The 21,706-nt window shown below is 35.2% G+C and overlaps 1 protein-coding gene across 3 annotated transcripts in view; it reads right to left on the bottom strand.

Annotated features, from left to right (window-relative positions):
• Window positions 1-21,706, bottom strand: part of HEATR5B (HEAT repeat containing 5B) — a 75,417-nt gene that overhangs the window by 44,098 nt on the left and 9,613 nt on the right. For all 3 annotated transcript variants that reach the window (XM_037066561.1, XM_037066562.1, XM_037066563.1), the window contains exons 5-19: window positions 21,513-21,662; window positions 18,912-19,083; window positions 17,309-17,466; window positions 16,106-16,355; window positions 14,482-14,637; window positions 12,616-12,866; window positions 11,131-11,242; window positions 9,785-9,937; window positions 8,614-8,713; window positions 8,174-8,283; window positions 7,109-7,272; window positions 6,215-6,390; window positions 3,183-3,288; window positions 1,505-1,695; window positions 190-349 (exon numbers count right to left, since the gene is read on the bottom strand). In XM_037066561.1, coding sequence (XP_036922456.1) covers window positions 190-349; window positions 1,505-1,695; window positions 3,183-3,288; window positions 6,215-6,390; window positions 7,109-7,272; window positions 8,174-8,283; window positions 8,614-8,713; window positions 9,785-9,937; window positions 11,131-11,242; window positions 12,616-12,866; window positions 14,482-14,637; window positions 16,106-16,355; window positions 17,309-17,466; window positions 18,912-19,083; window positions 21,513-21,662 — 2,409 coding nt within the window. The remainder of the gene's footprint in view (window positions 1-189; window positions 350-1,504; window positions 1,696-3,182; window positions 3,289-6,214; window positions 6,391-7,108; window positions 7,273-8,173; window positions 8,284-8,613; window positions 8,714-9,784; window positions 9,938-11,130; window positions 11,243-12,615; window positions 12,867-14,481; window positions 14,638-16,105; window positions 16,356-17,308; window positions 17,467-18,911; window positions 19,084-21,512; window positions 21,663-21,706) is intronic.

Here is a 21,706-nt window from a genome sequence, read left to right as displayed (position 1 = left end):
TTAAGATTAGGTTAAAAAACAAAATCCTGTTAAACAGGATTACAAAGAAGACTCATGGAACAAAATGGCAAAGGAAGGCCCTAACTCATTTTTCCTACCAACCTATCAGAATCACTACTATTTGATATAGCAAATGATTTTCCTAAAGCATTACTTAAACATTTCATAATAAAAAAATTAACATTATACCTGGACTTCAGAGGATGTTCCATCTTGTGCTAGAGCCAATAAAATGCTGACGCTGGTCTTCAGATGTTGTCCTGAGCCAATACCACCAACGTAACGATGCAAACAGCCCAGAGCCAATGAATGCCCAGTCCTGGACACAACATCTCGAGCCGACTTCAACCTGGCAAAAAAGGATGCTCCAGGAGTTGGTTTTCTGTTTCCCTTTGGCAATAACAAGCTTTATAAGTCACACACAAAAAGGGATTTATCCTGGAAATCACAAGACTACAATCAGGATTGCTTTCTCCACTCCCAAACAAGAGTCAATTCAGTTTAGCACGGTTGGTTAAAGTGATACATTTCACTGAAAAGAAAGTATAAAGAGGAACCACACCTTCTCAGTACTGCTCATTAGCACTGCTCCCCCATGTCCCTTCTCGTTAATGATTATGACCTAGTTTAGTATAATTAGTGCTCAAAATACAGTAATAGTTAAGAATGATTAATTTATATAACTCAAGTATTGGTTCTTGACCATTCTTGATTTTTAACTTCTCTATTTAAGTACTTGATTAACAACCAACAGTCACTAATAACTGCACATTATTATCTTAATCATACTTATTTGGAATTCTGCGATCACTCTTTTTAATGAATATTAAAAGAAATCCTTAAAACCTAATGGTAACTTTATCCTCTGTTTCAGGGATAATTTGAGAGACGATAAACTTAGCAGCAGTTAGAATAAGAATGACTCATTGAAAAATGTTCATGACTAACAGAAAGAACAGTGTGGGAGAACCATGGTAAAAGGACCCCAGAGCACCTCTTCAGGGCACAGCGCATGCAACAGAGGGACGTCCTATTAACAATCTTCCTAACTCCAGAATGTAACATTCAAAAGCTAAAACCGAAGCCTCACCCCATTTAAAGTACCTCACGACTTAGCCAGATTCTAGGCTTTAATTAACTACTGAAATAAAAATGAAGCCATTATGAAACAAAACCACAAAATACTGTCACATACTATACCATTTGTACAGTCAGTCCAGTATATAACTACTGATTACCATATTTTTCAGACCATAAGATGCACCTAGGTTTTAGGGGAAGATAGGAAAAAATTTTTGAAGAAAAAATGTGGTGAAATATTCAACAACATAAATAACATAATATTTCACCAATGTAAATGTAAACCAAACTCAACAGCAGCATTAACAACCACTATTCCTCTCAAATAATGGGGGGGGGGGGCCTTATATTCTGAAAAATACAGTACTTAAAAGACATTTTGTCTATATGAGAAACCTATTTGTTGGTCAAGAGACCCACTTACTTGTCAAAGCTATACTGGGCCATTCTAGCGATAAAAGTTGCCTCTCCAACCACCTGAGCCATCCTTCCAAGCGCTTCTCCTGCAGCACACCGTAAGATGGGGTTTGGGTTGTCAAGAGCGCCCATAACCAGCGTCAGAGCAGATTTACGTACTTCCTCAGGTCCTAAAGTACTTTTGTTTTCAGCCAGGCCCTATGGGGTTTTTTAAAGGCAAGTCATAATTTACATTAAATAAAAGAAAAAATGTGCTACAACCTTTGTAAATATACATATATCTTGCCACATTATTTTCTTCAGTCATCTTTCATATGCACATATTATGCCCAGAATCACTATCTGTTAACTTGATGGTAATCACTTTCCTAAACATGATCCAAAACATGATACATAACATAGCCATGGTTCAATCGACCCTAAAACCAGCAATCCCTGGGGGTGTCTCTATCCAAACACTAATACTTAAAAGTTGTTATTATATGTAAAGAGGACTATATCAGTAAACCAACTGTTATTCAGCTGATTGAAATTTACCATGACTTTAAAAAAGGCCTGGTGAGTAGGAAACTCTGATTCATTCATATAAAAATTCCAGAAAAGATCATTATGTCACAAAGAGTATATCCAATACATATCTAAAGGCTAAATGAGTAAGAAAAATCAGTAACTGTCTGTTCATCATTCTAAATATTAGTATCTCTGTTCTAGCTAAACCTACTGTCCTAGAACTTAATTTACTCACCTGAGACCAAAAAAATCCAAGTTATGGAGCCTGAGAAAAATGTTACCTGCAGCAGAGGCATTAGCGAGCAGACTTATGAAAAGTACACTGTAGAGCAGTATTACAGGCAGTTCACTAGCTTGCCAACCACTGAGCAAAACCAAGACCACCCCACTTCTTTTTTCAAAAAACTGTGTTAGTGTAAGGTGATGGTCTCTGAATGGGGCCTATACTAACGGTTACATAAATGGTACAAACCTACATTTCTACCTGTGCCTTTATCCCCTTTCCCTGATGCTTACAAAACATGATTTAATTCATGCCATTAAAGACTTGTACTTGTGCCATTTTACTTTAAAACAGTAATACCTTACAATAAGCTTAGTACTAAATAATATAAAAAATGTTCAAATACACCATGAGAGGCTGCAGGCTGAGCAGTACAGTGCAAAAACTCCGAGAGATATGCGGAAGATATGAGTTGTTATTTTAGTTTTTACATGTAGAAACAGGTTCAAATGAAGGTTGAAGAAATCACACAAGACATAAACCAAGTGAGTAGCAAACCATGACACAATCTCTAAATGCAGAATTCTTTCAACTATTTAACATAGCCTCTCCTGACTTATGGTCTAAACCACAAATCAAACTTAGCTTTATCCCATTAGCCTTCAGTAGATTATCAGATTTCATTAGACATCTTTAAAAATTCTGAAAGAACTACTGTCATTTGTAAAATCTGATGGGTCACACTGAAAGATTAACATTACTAAAATATAAAATGCTTATTTAATTACAATGAGCCTACCATGAAGTTTCTAGTAATTTAATTCAACTAGTATAAGACAGTTATCAAGTGATATACATTTAAACACCATGATAGTCTAGATATCCTTGCCTTGTTAAAGGCATTAATTAAAATCTTAGTTCAAAATATTTCTTATGCTTTAAAAGTAAATACCTTAAGTGCACTAAGAACAGCAGTAAAAATATTTAGCTGCACAGCCTGCTGGCGGACACCTTTAGCTTGTTTGACACACTCAGCAAAGTGATCCAACATCTGCAGTCTGTAACAGTGGAAGAAAGATCACATTAACAAAACCTTTTATTCAAACATGGCTCAAAAAATCAGAGATAAGAGGAGTATGAGCTAATAGTTTAACAAATAATGCCTTGGCTGTCTCATTTCTATCTCATTCCCACAGCTGGTCCAAACCAGATGTCCTCCTCCTGAATTAATCTATGAACATGTAGTTATCAAGTGGAACAAAAAAAAGATTGAATACCATTTTGATTAGGAAAATAAGGCCATAATTCCAGTGGCCTTTAACATTAACACCAGCATTCAACAAAGTGCCTGGCATATAGCAGGCATTCAAGGTTGTTTTGAATAGAATAACAATCATTAATTATGTACCTGTGTGGAAGATTTTTAAGTCAGAAGTAAAAAATTGTGGCATAATTTTTTTTCAAATACTCTCAGATAGAAAAACTAGTACCTCAAGTCTTATCTTTGGAAACTAATAGGAAGATTTTTTTTTAAAATTTAGCTTTGGTCAACTATTTGTAATGTAAAAAATTAGAAGTGAATTTTTTACATAGTTCTAAATTTTTAAATGAGAGTTAATAAAAATAAATCAGTAATTTGAGACTATTCTGATAAAAGACAATTAGATCATTTCATATTCCCCTAAAAAGAAATGGGGGCCTGACCAGCATGGCTCAGCTGGATGGAGCATCGTCCCATAGACTGAAAGTTTGCAGGTCTGATTCCTGGTCAGGGCACATACCCAGGCTGCAGGTTTGATCCCTGGTCCGGATGTGTACAAGAAGGCAAATGAATTGATCGATGTTTCTCTCCCTCCCTCCTGCCCCCTTCCTCTCTCTCTAAAAAAAAATGTCACTGGGTGAGGATTAAAAAAAAAGAAATAGAGTTGGGCAAAGGAATCTAGGCAAGTTGGAGTAACCATGACATGAACTAGGAAATCAAAATCTCCCTCATGTCACTACTAGGATTTAAGCTCAATTTACAATAGGTCATGGGTCTCAGATCAAAGCACCCTTCAAAAAATCACACAGTTCCTGTCTCTGGTAAAACAATCCCGTTAGAGTTACTGGGGACTAAAGCTGACTACCTCGACGCTGGCTCTGACACACGTTCCCAAGGATGGGTGAAAAGGCAGGGCATTCATCACTCAAGGACACCAGTAAGAAGACACACATGGTCTCCAACACTACCAATAAGCATCATTTGCCTATACGTGACCTCAAATGCATAAACATTTTTTAAATTTATTTACATTCTTTCCTTACAAAATATTCATTTAATATAGTTTGGAACTATTAACAAAAAGTTATTACACATTACCACTATGACACTCAGGTACATTCATTTTCTTTTAGGCCTTTTCCTTATGTATACATATCTATACTTGTATACACATGTACATTTTTATGAATTTTAAAATACTGAACTGAGATTACTCATTGCCCTTTATTTTACTTTTTTCTTTTAACATAGCGTAATGAGCATTTTGTGATATCAAAACATTGTCTGTAGCCCTGACCAGGGTAGCACAGTTGGTTGGGTGTTGTCCCAGAAAAACGAAAGGTCACAGGTTCAATTCCTGGTCAGAGCACATGCCTAGGTTGCAGGTTTGGTCCCTGGCTGGGGTGTTTGTAAGAGGCAACCTATCCATGTTTTTCTCTGGCATCAATGTTTCTCTTCCTCTATCTTTCTCTCCCTTTCTCTCTATAAATGGATGAATAGATAAATAAAATAAAACACTGTCTGTAAAAAGTATGCCAGCCTGTCATCTTGCCATAATTTATTCCTCGTTCCTCCAGCACTATTTGTTATTTATTATATTTTAATAAAATTTATTTTTATATCTCCTTGTTCCACAAAAGTGACTGACTACAATTAACTTATTCCTGGGTTCTGGGTTATACCTCTAGTTGTATTACTTTGGACAAACCATGAAGTAATAGACCCGAATTTCCTTGGATCTAAAATAAGGACATCAAAGCAGATGCTTTATAAGGTTCCTTCACATTTAACGTTCTTAAACAGTTAGTTATATGGCAACCCAATATTCGTAAAGATATCTGCGTAAAGTAAAACTGCGCATTTAAAAATTTCCCCTCAAATTAAAAAGTCATCAACCAAGTAATCTACACATTTAAAAAGATAACATTTGTGTGTTTTTTTACATATAAATATAATAATGTTTTTAAGGCATATTTTGTAAAACAAATTATCTGTGAAAGTCCTGCATTAATTTATTTTCCATTTTCCTTTTGGGAAAATGCCTGTTAAATTTAGGGACAGTACCTGTGGACATAGAGTACATAAAACAAAAAAGGTCCTATTAGGAAAAAAATAGTTACCTTACTTTCCCAATTTCTAGACATGGATCACTTGACAGACAAAAGTTATTGGGGGATATTTCTTCAGTAACAAAAAGACTCACCAAATTGATATCCCTGATGAAAAATATAATCAAAACCTACTTATAAAATGGCAAATAAACTATTATAGTGGATACCAGATGCTGGTACACAGGGTCAAATCTTAAAAATCGTTTTAGCTCTGGTTGGTGTGGCTCAGTGGATTGAGTGCCAGACTGTGAACCAAAGGGTCGCTAGTTCGATTCCCAGTCAGGGCACATGCCTGGGTTGCAGGCCAGGTCCCCAGTTGAGGGCTTGCGAGAGGTAACCACATATTGATGTTTCTCTCCCTCTCTTTCTCCCTCCCTTCCCCCCTCTAAAAAGAAATAAATAAAATCTTTTTAAAAAATTAAAAATAGTTCCAAATTATGTGGAATTTTTTCATGTAATTTTTATCGTGTATTTGTCCTTTATGTTATTAAATTTATAAGTCTATTGTTTAATTAGTAATACACCTTATTGCAGAGTTACTGGGATGGGAAAATCTACTGTTTGGATATAATTCGTATTTAACTAAAATTACTTGATTGACTTTATACCAACCGGTGTTTATAAGAAACATGAGGAAACACTACACCAAAAAGAGCCACAGAAGCATCAATGACCGAAACTCCAAGAGGGAGAGGACCAGGCACCGCCTCTCCAGCAGGTATTCGTAAATAAATGGAGGAGGGGTCGTGCTCCAGAGCCCCACTGCCAGACGCACTGTTTGGCTGGAGCTACAAAAGAATGCATAAAATTCATTCAAAATCCACTTTAGAAAATTCACTTACTAAAAAATGCACTCTGAAAACAGAACAGGTGAGAAGAAAAAAACACTTAAAACTACAGAATAACTGAGTCTGAAAATTTTTAAGTAGATAAAAATGTAATTTGGCCATTTAAAAAAGCCATCTGTAACAACTTATACAATGTTAAGAAAAGGACTGTTCATTCTAAAACATTTTTATGCTACCCACTGTAAAATGTATAAGCAAAGCAATATCAGAAAAAATTTAAACCACAAAAATTTCTTTTAAGCTTCTTTTAAGAAGTTTTAGAAACTCTCTCTAAAAGTACGTAAGAGGTAATGTATTCAGTGAGCAAAAGATTCTAAATGCTCAACCTACTAACTCCCACTCCTCCACAACCTATCAGAAAACAAACTAAAACAAAACAAAACACTGATAACCAAAAACCAGCTAAAATTCATCTTTGCCGCAGATACCACACAGTATCTAAATGCAAAGAATATTGAAAAAAGAGAATTCGTCAAATTCTAAGTATTGCTGCAGGTTTACTGGTTTTCACCACTTATCTACCATTGGGAAGCTATTTTCAAATGCCTAAGAATGCTCAATGAAAACCTTAGTCTACAATATTTTTTAAACGATAATATGTAATAATACCACTGTTTTCAAATAAGCAAGTGTTTTGATTCCCTGTATGGCTTCCTACCTGGTCTTCAATTGACTTATGGTCCGTTTCCTGGAGCCAGGAACCCAGAAGAACGCTGTCATCATAATGACAGAGGGACCTGAGGAGTGAGGTAGTTGTATTGGCTGAATTGTCGGTCAGCGTGAATTCTGCCACCAGTTCTCTAAGAAGTGCGTTGAAAGACACTAAAAATGGAACTTTAGATCAGATTAAGAAGAATAATTTTTATGAAAATTACAGTCATTGCCCACAAAGAGCACCAACATGTTCACAGAAATAATGAAGTTCCTATTTCCTATTATAAAAATGTATATTAAATATTTTAATGCCATTCTAATATATAATAATAAGAACTTATTATGTATTAGAGTTCTTTTATGTAAAAGTACCAAAAAAAATAATGGTACTTTTTTTACTATTGTATTGTACTTTTTAGCCCAAATTATTTAAAGTAAGCAAAAAGCTCAAATAAAGATTCTTTATTTTAAATATATTAAGTATGACATGATTATTATATTACTAATTACCCAATGATATACAACCACTGAATTAGAGCATATCAAAATTCTTGGGCATGGGTAAACTGGAAAAAAAATCAATGACTTAATTTAACATTAACATTTTATATAATATTTAATTTTTGCAAAGTTCATTACTAGTCTATCTTTAGATTCCTAAATTATTACCTATATTATAATATATATGAAGCAGCTGAGGACAATTATTAAAAGCACAGACTTAACAGATGAACCAGCTGGGTTTGAATCCCACCGGTGCCACATACTAGCCCTTAGACTGGGGCAAGTTTTATTACCTACATGTACCCAAGAATCTTTGTTTATAACAGAGAGCGAATCACCCCATAAGGCTGATGTTAAAGTCAAAGATGTTAATACACGTAAGGAGCTCAGAAAGAGGCCTGGGACACAGTAAGTGCTGTGTCCACAGTCTATACGAAGAAAAAAAACGGTTGCCTTCCCTTGTAGAGTGAGTCAGTGGGAGTGCCGTGGTCAGAACTCTGTAATACTGAGAGAACTGGAAAGATACACTGGAAAACTTTTATCGGGTACCACAAATTTTATTTACCTTCGTACGTTTTTGGAGGTAATAAAGCCAAGATATCATAAAGTCTTAAACGGACCATTGCAGCACTGGCTTTCAGATGAGCTCCATGAGCTTTAATCACAGATGGAATGCTAAAATATCAAAAGTATGGTTAGTATCATCTTATTAGCATAAGTATTACTTATAACCACTTTTTTCAGCCATGTTTCAAAAGTACCGTCAAACTGATAGTACTTTGCTAGTTATTACATTTTTATTTCAGTTTATTTTGTGACCTTTATTGTCAGTAACAGATAAAATATAAAGTACAATTTTATTTCAGTATATATCATTAATGCAATTTAAAAAGTCACTATATAAAAATAAGGCTTCATATGTTTCCTATATGATACTAGAGGGAAGTAGAATACATGACTATCAATACGTAAAATTGGATATTGCATGTCAGAATGTTTACTTACTGTGACATCATAGTCATGGCACATTCAATAGGCGTCATCAATTTTCTAATCACATCTTCCGTTAGGAGTTCAGGACAATGTGCAACAAAACTCCTCATTGCTAGACAAAATTTTTAAAAGGACAGATTTGGAGCAAGTTTTGCAAAGATCAATAAATTTATAAAATTATATAAAGGTGCCTACAATTCTTATTATAAAATATAAGGTTCTAAAAAAATATATATAAGGTTCTTAAACCAGGACAAACAAAAAAAGAACCAATTGCAACTACTGAGAAAAATCATTAGCAAGAGCTAGAAGAAGGACCGGCAGCAGAAATGGAGGGAGGGGAGATATCTGTTAGGAAGATTTCTATGAGCAGGAATTTGGAGATCTATAACCCTACATGAGCCTAGATGATTACAAAGAAAGCAGCTTCAAAGCAGAATCAATGGCCACAATGGCCCAGTTTACTGGCTCTTTAGCAACAGAGCTAAGACTAAAGCAGCTCTTAGATGTATGAGAACAAAACTGACACCTTGCCCTGCCACTCTTATATCTGGCTCCCACAGTTTGAGAAAAGAAGCACTTGTCACCTTGAGATAAACCAAAAAAGAACAGGATCACCCAGTGTATTCTAGTTCCCAAATAGAACAAAACTTGAGCCTTTCCTTGAAGTTAATGACTCCTGAACAAAAACAACTTTATTCATAATTTTTGTAATGCTGACATCTGAAAAACTTATCAATGTTTGCAGATTTGAAAATGATAGAAGACAGCTGTTTGTCCATTATGGAAAGACTAACTGCAAACTCAATAAACTTGGTAATCCTGACTTTCATTTGTCCTTAAACACCCATTCGGTTGTGTTTACCTGGTGATCCAATGCTCCTCTGACGGGTGGAAGACTGGTAATTAGGAGGCCTGGGTTCTAGCTCCTGTTTTCACTAACTCGACCCTCCTTCTCAGCCTCCATTTCACTTTTATTATACAATTAGCAGACTGATGTAGGTTATTTATAAAGTTTCTTTCTAAATCTAAAGATCTACAAGCTTTACATAAACATATATTAGTTTACATAACAAACTTATCATATATTAAAATTAAAATCTGTAGTAGCGATTTTCTGTCAATTCACAAACATTTTGGTAATGAAGTAATAGTCTGAAAGTGCATCCCTTTCAGTTCTTACCACATAAAGCGCCAGCACGGCCTTCCAGTGTTACCTGCCAGGTAAAAGAATCGCCTCGGGCCTTCTCAGCCTCCAACTCCTTTAAAGAACGAGGGAAAACATTTCGCCACAGTAGCAACATCTTCGGCAGATGGTAACGAACGACAGATGGTCCTAACCAAGAAAAGGAGAATTCACAGCCATGTATCTATAACATACACTACAACAAAAAATTTTTAAAAGAGGCCCTTACAAGCTTTAACAATAGCTAGCATTTCACTCTAATACTAGCATTTTCAAAATGTTCTTATTTAGTACGTAAAATATGTATCTACTAAAGCATTAAAAATTCACTTAAAAAGTATCAATATTTTTAGCACACAAACATAAAACAAATCCACAAAAAGTAATCTAAAACAAATTACCCAAAAACATTCAGAATGGTGGAATTACATGTTATCAATGATAAAATATATCTGGAACACATTTTATGATGACTTTTCTATAAATATACATACATAAACATATATACCCACTCCTACACACATATATTTCTCTACTTGGTGGGGGACTATATATGGTCAATCTAGTTTTATACAGGTGCAGCATATTTAGAATTAGGAAGCCTGGGTTCTAGCTCCTGTTACATTCCTTAGCAATGTAAATATACATTTACATTGCTAAGGAATTCATTTAACATATCACTTAATATACTTAACATAAATTTCTCGAAAAGTTACCACTTTTTCTTTTCTTTAAAAACTAGATCAAAGCACAGTTGCCAAAAAACCAGACGTTCAAAGTGATAACTCTGTACACACACACACACACACACACACAGACTTCATAGCAGAAGCTAAACATGTGAACTAAAGGGTGGACACATCTTGTCACAATAACATGTCTTTCTGTTCTACGTACAATGCTACACTTTGCCTGCATCTCAGATTTCTCGTAGCACTTTGGAAAGTGAAGTACACAAGGATAACCCCAAGAAAGCAGTACTAACAATACGGTTTCAATGTGACATTATCATCCTACTAAAATTATGTCACTGGCCTTTACTTTGGGGATGAAATGTGCCCCCCTCCACTCTCATCTCTCTTGATTAACACTAAGCTAATCAGTTAGACCTTGGCTATTCTGATGGTAAAGACAAAACTAAATTAACAACTTTCTCATTAAATGTCTTCAAGCAGAAATTGCCAAAAAAAGAAATATACCAAGAGATGGGAAAAACATCTTTACAATGTTATAACTCATTCAAAGTCTTGAATGTGAAGTTTAACACCTTTAAACTAAATTCTCTGTATTGTCTACTGACAGTTATAGAATAAGACAAAAGTCCTACTCAAATATAATTATACCTAAAGTCATAAGTGCTCCAAGTAGAAGCCATCCAGCTTGGGTGCGCTGTAAGGACAGCCTGCTATTTTGGGCAGCAGTTCTTAAGAGATCTTCAGCAATACTAACTACCATCTGCAAAAAAAAGTTAAAGAAATTGAATAAGAAAATGCATAGCTAATATACTTTATTAAAACAGAAGTTGTCCTTTTTTTGTTATTACTGTTAACACATTTTTAGAGAGACGACATTAGGACCCACTTAATCTTAACTGCACTGCTGACAGCGGAGACCCCAGCGTAGCAGTTAAACATGACCTCTAGAGGCAGCCTGCCTGGGCACATCCCAGCTTTGTTGTTTCCTGCTCTCTGGCCTTGGACAAGTGAACGTCCCTGCCTCAGGCCCCTCACTGGCCAAACAGGAATAAAAGTGCTTACTTCACTGTTTTGAGGATTAAATAAATTAATGCAGGAAAGCACTCAGAACAGTGCTGGTCCATGTAAGCACATCACAAATATCACTACTAGTATTAGTATTATTATTATTGGCACTACTATCCTATATTCAAAGGTTTGAAGAGCTATTATGTGCTATCATAATGAAATCCTATTATGAAACTGCCATTCAGCTAATCTTATGATGCTTAATCTCAGAGAAGACGTAGGAAAAATGGGATGAAACAAGCAGCAAATGGTTAAATGACAACTAGTGTACGGAGACGGTAGTAGTCAAAGAGGCCATCAAAGACTGAAGAGGTTTGAAGAGATTTCACAAAAGAGGTGGAACTTGAATTGGGCCTCTAAACAAATAGGTTAAGTTTGGTTCAGGTGAATGAACAAGAAGGCAGACAAAATTCTATTGTAAGAGATTAGTCTGAGCAAAGACAACTACAGGGCAAAGGGAGATGGACGCCTAGACTCAAGTAGCAGCTATGGAGCTCACGGAAAGGAATCGACGTGGGCCTAATGACCCAGGAAAAAAGACGTTAAAATCTAGCCCCAATCTGCCTTTGTAGAGTTGCAAATAATATCTATAAAAATATTTAATATTCCTGAGAAGAAAACCTAATGATGGTAGTAGAACATACAATAGAAATCAAAAGAAAACTGATTCATAAACTCATTCAACTTTAATTATTATCAAAATGCTAAATATGGCAATAGCATATTCTCCTGACATTTTTTAATACAGCAGTGTGAGTTTTTATTTCTAAAAGCTGAAAGCTTTTATTTCTAAATAATGGTAATTATTTAGGGTTTCTCCTCTAAAATAAATTCTAAAGTATACTATACCCAAACAAACTCTATTCATTATTCCTATGTCAGAATTAAATATCAAATTTTAATTAGGGTCTGTCAACTCTGTATTAGCAGAACATTGTTTTATATTGTCATCGTAAGTCTGTTGTCTGTCTCCTGATCGCCTAGTTCAACACTAAACACAGAAGGTGTTCCAGCAAAAACTAAAGCCCACATGACAGTGCCTGCAAGTCTAGGACCTCTCCCTACCTTCCCCTTGGCATGAGGAATGCCCAGTGGACACTGATGAACTCCACCTAACAGGGCAGCCATTGCGAAACTGTATCCACTAACAGCTTCTGGTGAAGTTTTCAAGTTGTTGAGCCGTTCGGCACACCTGTCCAGAAACGGTGTCAACTGGAAAGGTAATGCCACAGCCACACAGCGCAAACACCATGCAGCAGCGAGCCGAGCAGCTATACTTGGATGAAGCAGCACAGAAGTCACAGTCTCCAAAAGTCCTAATAAAAAAAATACTCAAAAAATTACTCTCTAATGAAGTCAAGGGATTTCATGAACTAAAAGACTATGTATTGGGTCAGCCAAAAAGTCCATTTAGTTTTTTTCTGTAAAATAAAAGACATATTTTTCATTTTCACCAATAACTTGATTGATTTGGATATCCTAAGTATATCGGTTATTTCCTGCTTCTAGTGGGTAGAGCCTAGGGGTGCTGCTAAACATCTCCCAATGAATAAAATAGCCACATGGCAAAGATTTGGCCAAAATGTCAATGATACCAAGAAACTTCACAAGCCACTTCTGATACATTTCATCAGTCACAGCAGCTTCTCATATAGTGTAAAAATTGTTTCTGGCATTTCAGTTGTGTTTTTATTACCTTTCTTTAAATAATAAAGCATAATATGCTGAAAATGTTACATATCTTCTTCTACCTTCAATATTAAAATGGCTGCACACCACTGTGTAAAGCAGTATGGAGTTACCTCCAAAAATTAAGATCGGATCTGCCTTTTGACCCAGTGATCCCACTTCTGGGAATGTATCTGAAGAAATCCAAAACATCAATTCAAAAAAAACATAAGCACCCCCATGTCCACTGCAGCATTATTTATAATCGCCAAGACATGGAAGCAGTCCAAGTGTCCATCAGTAGATGAGTGGATAAAACTACTATGGGACATTTGCGCAACGAAATATTACTTGTCCATAAAAAAGAAGAAAATTTTACCATTTGTGAAAGTGTAGATGAACCTGAAGAACATTATACTAAGTGAAATAAGCCAGTCAGAGAAAGACAAATACCACACGATTTCACTCATATGTGGAATCTAATGAAAAAACTGAACTAACATAACAAGGCAAATGGGGGCAGACTCACAGATGGAGAGCAGGCTCTCAGCTGCAGGGGGAGGTTAGAGGATTGGAGGGGTTGAGCGAAAAGGAAAAAGGGCTCATGGACACAGACCACAGTGTGGTGATTGCTGGGGGTAGGGAAGTATAAGGGGGCTAAATGGTAATGGAAAATAATACAATAAAAATTAAATAAACGTGCACAAAATTTCACCAATTTTATGTTTTTTTAAAAATGCATGCTGATATGACAGCTGTCACAATGCAATCTAACAAAACTGTTTTGAATGAAGTTAACAACTAAGCACTACCACAGCCCTCAGATAGAAAAAACTAAACAAACTTTTTGGCCAACCCAATATAGCACAATAATTTAAATTATTATGATTTCATACAGATACTTTCAGAACTTTGCCAAAAATATATACATTACCTCATAAACAGCAGAGTACTTTACAATAACACTTTCTACAAAGAACATAGTATAATTATATTCAATAAAATATAAGTGTTAATGTAAAATTACATGAAAGTATTCAACAAATTTTAGTCACCAACTTTTTAAATTTGTCTCCCCAAACTTTATTTCACCATTTAGTTCAAGACTATCACAGTGAATTTTAAATTAAATAAAAGTGAACTCTGAACAATCTAAACTGCTAATTCCATGATAAGCAAGTGACCAGGCAGTAAATATCAATTATACCTATAACTCTGAAAAGCGGTGAAAAACTATTTCAGCAAGTAAACGGATTACCGTACCTACAGAAGCTTCCTGAATAAGAGGGGAGGCGGTGGCACTGAGACTCTGCACCAGGCTCCCCAACTCCTGCAGGGCACACACCATCACGTGCTGGCTGGCTGCGATGTCTGCAGCTCCAGATTTGTTCTCACTGCTGGTATCGTTCACTACCGCTTCTGGAAATATAAAATCATGGACTTGATGAGCGTGAATTAAACTGCGATACAATTTCCGTGATCTCCGCAATTATATTCTTAACTCATCCCAATTGATGCCTGAATGTTAAAATTCTGTCTGTAGTTATTTCTCAGCAGAAAATTTGTGTAATTAATAGTGAAATAACCTAAAAACCTTATTTAATGACTTCATGGTAATGAGTAAATACATATACACTGAGATATTTTGTCTGCTCTAGGGTAGTATCTGATTTTAGCAAGCAGCAATGAACTGTATGGAACAAAAGCACAGACTTTAGAGAAAGAAGATGGGTTCAAATCCCAGTTCCACCAGTCATGTTAGCTGTGTAGCACTGGACAAGACACTCACCCTACAGGTTAAGTGCCTATTCTGAAGAGTACTGTCATGATTAAACAGTCAATGCATTTGAAGAATTTAGCACAATGCTGCCCCCAACACACATTTAGTAAATGTTAGCAGCTATTATCGCTACTTCTTATTACTGCTACTTTCAAGTACTGTAATATATTGGTATAGAAGTATTGTTGTCAAACTGCTGACCAGAATATGGATTTATAAAGAAAGTGGCTTTAGAACTTCTTACTAGAATGTTTCTCAAAGTCCCCATTAGCTTTGTGCCCTCTCCTCTCACCTTTTAACTTCTACCCAGCGTCAAATGTATTTAAGATAATACAGCTGCACACCCCTTGTCAAATTACTAACTGAGAATACATACTGCCCCATAAATTACAGATATATGGCACTGTATTTGATTGTCTTTAGGATTTTTTAATCAAATGGCTAATCTATGTCCTTAAGATTAATAACTCAAATGTCTTACTCTTTTTGCATTCATTATGAATATACTACAAAATTTATAATATAGGATAATAGAATACAACAGATTATCACATTATGTACTCTAATTAAATACCTCTTTTTTTTTTGTTAGATAGTCCTAGACTTAAAATACACAAACTCTTTGTCTGATTGCTAGTCTATAAGCTGCCTGAAAAGCAGTTATCTGTATCTGGTTCACTATTTTACTACCACCATTTAGCAGTGTTTCTGGAACTAAAATATTTCTTCAACGAACCAACATCCAAATATAGTTTAAGTTGTAAACCTAGGATATATTGCTAACTTAACATATCTACAGATTTATATACTTCATTAATTTAAATACTCTTTAATTCACAATTTATAATTTTCAGTTAGCCCTGTACATTTTAAAAATGGTTTGCTAAATAAAGTATAAACAACAAAAACTATAACTAAAGTACTTGTAAACTTATTCACTAAAAGTATATGTTCCTTTTCAAATAAGAGTACTCAATAAAAATGACTATTACAACACAGCCCAGAATAAAAAGTATAAACTAATCAGATCTGTTAGTATCTATCGGGAATAACAATAAAGAACTAAATGACCATGAGAGTCAACAGCATTATTACATCAGTCCTTACCTACTGCTTTCATTTGTTTGCCAATAGCTTGGCAAATTTCTTTGGCGGCTGCAATCTGGGCTTTTTCACCTAGTAAGCTGCCCACAGTAGCTCTCAGAATAAAGGAAACACACCGCCGTGAGTACACGGCCTCTACATGCGTTTGCGTGGCCCGCGGGTGGGAAACCAGATCCAGTACGTGGGACAAGAATGTAGCGAAGCTACGCTCCAGCCACTGACCACCCAGTGTTGTGACAAAAACAACGTATGCCTATAAACAGATTAAGATACAACTTAATGCATACAAGTAAATGTATGTAACCAAACTGAAATGACAGATAAAGCAACCACAGAAATAACTAATAATAGCATGCAAATAAATTATATTTGAGATTACAGTAGAGAAAATTTAAATCATGACACCTTTTTAGTACTTCTAGCATAGGAATTACTGGTAGAATTATCTTTGACTAAAAAAACAGTTAAGACAATAGCTTCATGAAGAACAGAGTATAAAGGAGGAAATGCTGAGATCATCCTGGTTATGAAGAATAAGAAACCCTAACATCCCAAATAAATATAGACATAGAGCTACAAATCACTTGATTTTGCCTTTAAGATAAAAATGCTTACTTCTATTTACACTCACTTCAGGAATAAGAAATAATTAAAATGCTTATGACTAAAATCACAAGAAAATATTTCATCTTATTAGGCATTAATTATTATTAGATCACAATTATATCATCTTATTTGGTATTACTTACTATTTTTAAATTATAATTCCAGGTCAGGGCTACTTTCAGAATTACACTGGTGATTAACCATTTATGAAAAGCCAAAGTATTAAATAATACTTTTAGCTACAGGGTCGTTGAACAAAATCAGAATCTAAATGCCTCCAGCTATGTAAATAACATTTCAATTACAACTGAATTATTTCACATCTGATTTTCTAAAAAGTAAGTTTTGAAAAAATTGTTAGCTATTTATATAATTATAGAACGTGCAGGCTTATTTACATATCATTAAGTATCTACCTTTCCAGCAAGCATGTAATTTGAAGTTTAAATGTAATTCATTCATTTGATAAAAGAAATGTTTTTGAAATAAACGATACAATATTAAAAAATCTCTTCGTGTGCACTATTACTTTGTAAGAGTGTTCTGTGAAATTTTACAAGTGCTATGAACAGAATTCTTTCATAAGTATGTATTACAAACCTGTGTGACTCCAACCCTCACTTCACGATTCACAGACCCTCCAACCTTTAACATTTCTCCTCCACTCTTTAGGAAACCTGACCCTCCACGGAGAAATCCTGTGGCCATGAGTTCTAAGACTTCATCAAAAGTTGCTCGCTTCACATTCTGGCGCATTACTTCCAGGAAAAAAAGTAAATTTATAAGTAAACATATTTTGTTATTAGTTAAATAATATTTTCTAATAATCTAGCTTTAAAATTCAAGTAATTACTTTTAAGCATACCAAAATTACCACAAAGGAGAAAAGGTCATTTAGTTTTCCTATTATTTGAAATTTTACAACATACTTGTAAGAATAAATTCCGTTTGAAGCAAAAATGCTAAGAAGAACAGAAGGAACTAGAAGTTAAAACTGGCTCACTAACTCTCTGACAAAGTCTAGTGAGGATGTGACCTGGATACGTGCGACACAATGGGGACAAAGCCTCCCCCCAGCAGATCCTGCTAACTGGCCACAGCCAGCCTCGTTCTCAAAGGTGAAGCAGACATACAGACACTGTTCAGACCATGCTCTCTCTACAACAGCTACCAATGCATTACAAAGTCACTAACTACAACTGACTCGCCATCCCTAGGATACAGGTTCATATTTTTTGAAGTTCTTTCACGTACACTAGGAAACAGAATCTTCACAAGAATTCTGTGGGAGAGACATAAAGCTCATGATCAATTATGTAAGCTTCAGAATTTGACTGCCTGGGTTTTAACTGCAACTCTAACACTTAATATTAACACTTAGTAGAACACAAATTATGCAATCTCTCTAAACTTCAATTTTCTTGTTTAAAAAATGGGAATAGCAACAGTACTTACAATTCATTGGGCATTTGTGAGGATTAAATAAACAATTCTATTATGTGCTTAAATCAATGCCTGGCACACAGCACTTAATACATGTTACCTATCATCACCATCATCTTATTCACACATTGAAGTAATTATTATTAAAAATGAACAAAACACAGCTGGGGTTTTCACAGCTAATAAACCTAGGAGTTAGGACTTGGCTCCATAACATCTAATTCTCCTTTTGCCAGGCAGAGAGGGAGCAGTGGTGGGGACAAGAGCAGAGCTGGTCTGCTCAGCGTGCACCCACTCAGTCCCTGAAGCCTATGAAACTGTGAGGCACAGGAGAAGTCACGTGAAAAGTCAGTGCTGCCTCTGATTCTGCTCATAATGACAGTAAAGAAACAAACGAAAACTGATACTGTGCTACAGATGTGGACCCAGTCATCAGAGATTTAAAGTCAGAAAGCATATAAAGTGCCAGATTCCAATACCTTGAACACAATACAAAATCTCTCATAAATATTACTTGCTTATATGTCCAATGTACTTGCTACATAGTATCTTGTACATCATAATCATAAATAAATGTCTTGACTGTATCAAGGAAAATGCCATTTGGGTACTTCAATTTCATGAAAAAGTAGACAACTACCTAACAATTTAAATCCTTTAAAGTGATTTGCCTATAAGCAGTGGCCCATTCAGAAGGAACCATTCTGTATACCTTCAACTGTCTAGTACAGTCTAGATCGGGGGTGGCAAACAATGGTACCTGTTGCTTGTTTTGGCATCAATGCCGTAGCCATGACTGTCCCTAAGAGTTTAGACACTGCCACTCGTACTCCATAGTTTGAGTTTTCCAAAGCCTTAAAGCAGAGAGTGGCTATGTTTTCCAGTTCAGCAGTCCACATGAACACAGCTTCATTCTGCAGTTCGAGTAGACACTGTAATTAAAAAAAAAGAAAGAAAGAAAAGTAAATTAACTCCTAAAACTTCTAATTCCATAGATGGAGTAAAAAGAACCAGATTTACTTTCCTGAAAGAATCAAACTACATCTGACAAAATACGTGAAACCACAGTTTTCAAGACACTGAACATCAGGAGTTGTAAAGGATAGTGACCTTCAGATCAGTGGAACGGAATAGAGAGCCCAGAAATAAACCCAAGTCTCTATGGTTGATTAATATTTGACAAAGCAGGCATGAGCATACAATGGGGTAAAGGCAGCCTCTTCAACAAATGGTGCTGGCATTAATGGTAAAGGACTGAATGTCTTCCCCTAGGGATCTGGAACAAGACACGATGTCTGCCCTCATGTTTTCTATTCAACATTGTATGCAAGGATCCAGCCAGTCAGTGGAGTAAGAAAAGAAATATTAATAAAAGGTATCCAGACTGGAAAAAGAGTTCAAACTGTCCTTATTCATAGATAATATGACTGTCTACACAGACTATCTGACAGACTCTGTTAAGAGATCTGATTAGTTTAGCAAGGTTGGTGAATATAAGATCAATGTACAAAAATCACTTGTATTACTATATGTTACTAACAAACAATTAGAAATTATAAAGTTTTTTTCATTCATTCATTCATTCATTCATAGAGAGAAGGGAAGGAGAAAGAGAAGGAGAGAAGCATCAGTGTGTGGTTGCCCCTCGGACACCCCTTAACTAGGGACCTGGCCCACAACCCAGGCACGTGCCCTGACTGGGAATCAAACCAGTGACCATTTGGTTCACAGCCCACGCTCAGTTAACTGAGCTACACCAGCCAGGGCAAAATTTCAAAAACTTTTAAATCAATACTTTTTAAAACAGTATAAAAATATGAAATGCTTGGGGATAAATCTCACAAAAGATGTGCAGAACATGTACACTGAAAACCACAAAATGTTGCTAAGAGAAATCAAAGAAGACCTAAATGAATGAGAGATATGTCATGTTCATCGGTTGGAAGACTTATGCTGTAAACTGTCAACCCTCTGCAAATTGATCTATATTTTCAATTCAACCTGAATCAAAATCCCAACATGCGATTTTTGTAGAAATTGATAAGTTAAAATTCATAAGGAAATGCAAAGGATCTAGAATAACCAAAACTATTTTGAGAAAGAAAACATTGGAGGGCTGATATCACCAGATTTTAAGACTATTAATAAAGTTACAACAATGGAGAAAGTGTTACTGACATCAAGATAGATAATGACACATAATAAAGACCTAAAAATAGACCTGCATTTATATGAACAACAGATTTGCAACAAACGTGCAAAGGCAAGTCATGAAGCAAAGATTATCTTTTTAACATTGTACTAGAACAAGTGAATATACACATGCAAAAAAATAACTTTGATTCATAACTTACTTTATATATAAAAATTAACTCAAAACAAATAATAATTAACTATAAAACTTTAAGAAGGAAACACAGGTGAAACTGTGGGTTAGGAAAAGTTTTCTTAGTAACAACACCAAAAATAATCCGATAAAATGGACTTTAACAAAATTCAAAACTTCCCTACTTAGAAAGGCATAATTTAGAGAGTAAAAAGACAAGCTGTAGACTGGGAGAAAATATTTGCAAATAATGTATCTGATACAGGAATATATAAAGAACCTATAAGGTACCCTCAAAACATAATAATTAGAAAACAACTCAATAGAACAATGCACAAAAGTTTTTAATAGGCTCTGCATCAAAGAAGATATTGATGGTTTTAGATATAAGACTTAGATATAAGATTTAGATATAAGCATCTAAAAATATGCTCATCATTAGTCATTAGGGAGGTACAAATTAAAGCCATAATGAAATGCCAGTACATATCTATAAGAGCAAGAATTAAAATGACTAGAATACCAAATGTTGGTGAGAATGAGGGGAAACTGAAATGGTACAAGTATTTTGGAAAATAACTGGCAATTTTCCAAAAGTTAAATGTAAATCTAGAATATAATCTAGCCATTCTCCTCCTAGATATTTACCCAAGTGAAAGGAAAGCACACATCCACACAAAAACTTATACACAGATGTCCACAACAGCCTTTTTTGTGATAGTCCAAACTAGAAGCAACCCAAATGTCTTTTATAGGTGAAGGAATAAACCAATTGTGAAATATAATAAAATACTACTTAGCAATTAAAAACAATAAACTATTAAATAAACATGTATCAACACAGATGTATTTCAAAATAAGTATGCTAAGTGAAAGAAGCTAGAACCCCTCCAAAAAAGGAGCACATACTACATGATTTCATTTATATTAAGTGAAATGAAACTAATCCATGGGGACAAACAGTGTGCCACCATACTTTAAAACTTTAAAAGAACAAGCAGGATAAGGAGCATCATCAATGGGTCTAGTACTAACCTTGGCCACTGCACAGCGGACCGCCATCGACCTGTCAGTCAAGAGGGACCTGGCATTCTTGTAAATATCTCGATGAGAAGAAGCAGCTGCACCACCCAGTCCGTTTAGAACTTTCTGTAGACTCATTAAGATTTCACTTCGCCCTTGAGACTAGACTCAAACATACAGAAAACTTAAAAACTATGCTATAAAGC

The sequence above is a fragment of the Sturnira hondurensis genome, unplaced genomic scaffold (genome assembly GCF_014824575.4).
Source record: "Sturnira hondurensis isolate 20B ecotype Veracruz unplaced genomic scaffold, ASM1482457v3 Scaffold0016663, whole genome shotgun sequence".
NCBI lineage: Eukaryota > Metazoa > Chordata > Mammalia > Chiroptera > Phyllostomidae > Sturnira > Sturnira hondurensis.
The sequence above is the reverse complement of the archived record's forward strand: the minus strand, read 5'-3'. Positions and strand labels throughout refer to the sequence as shown.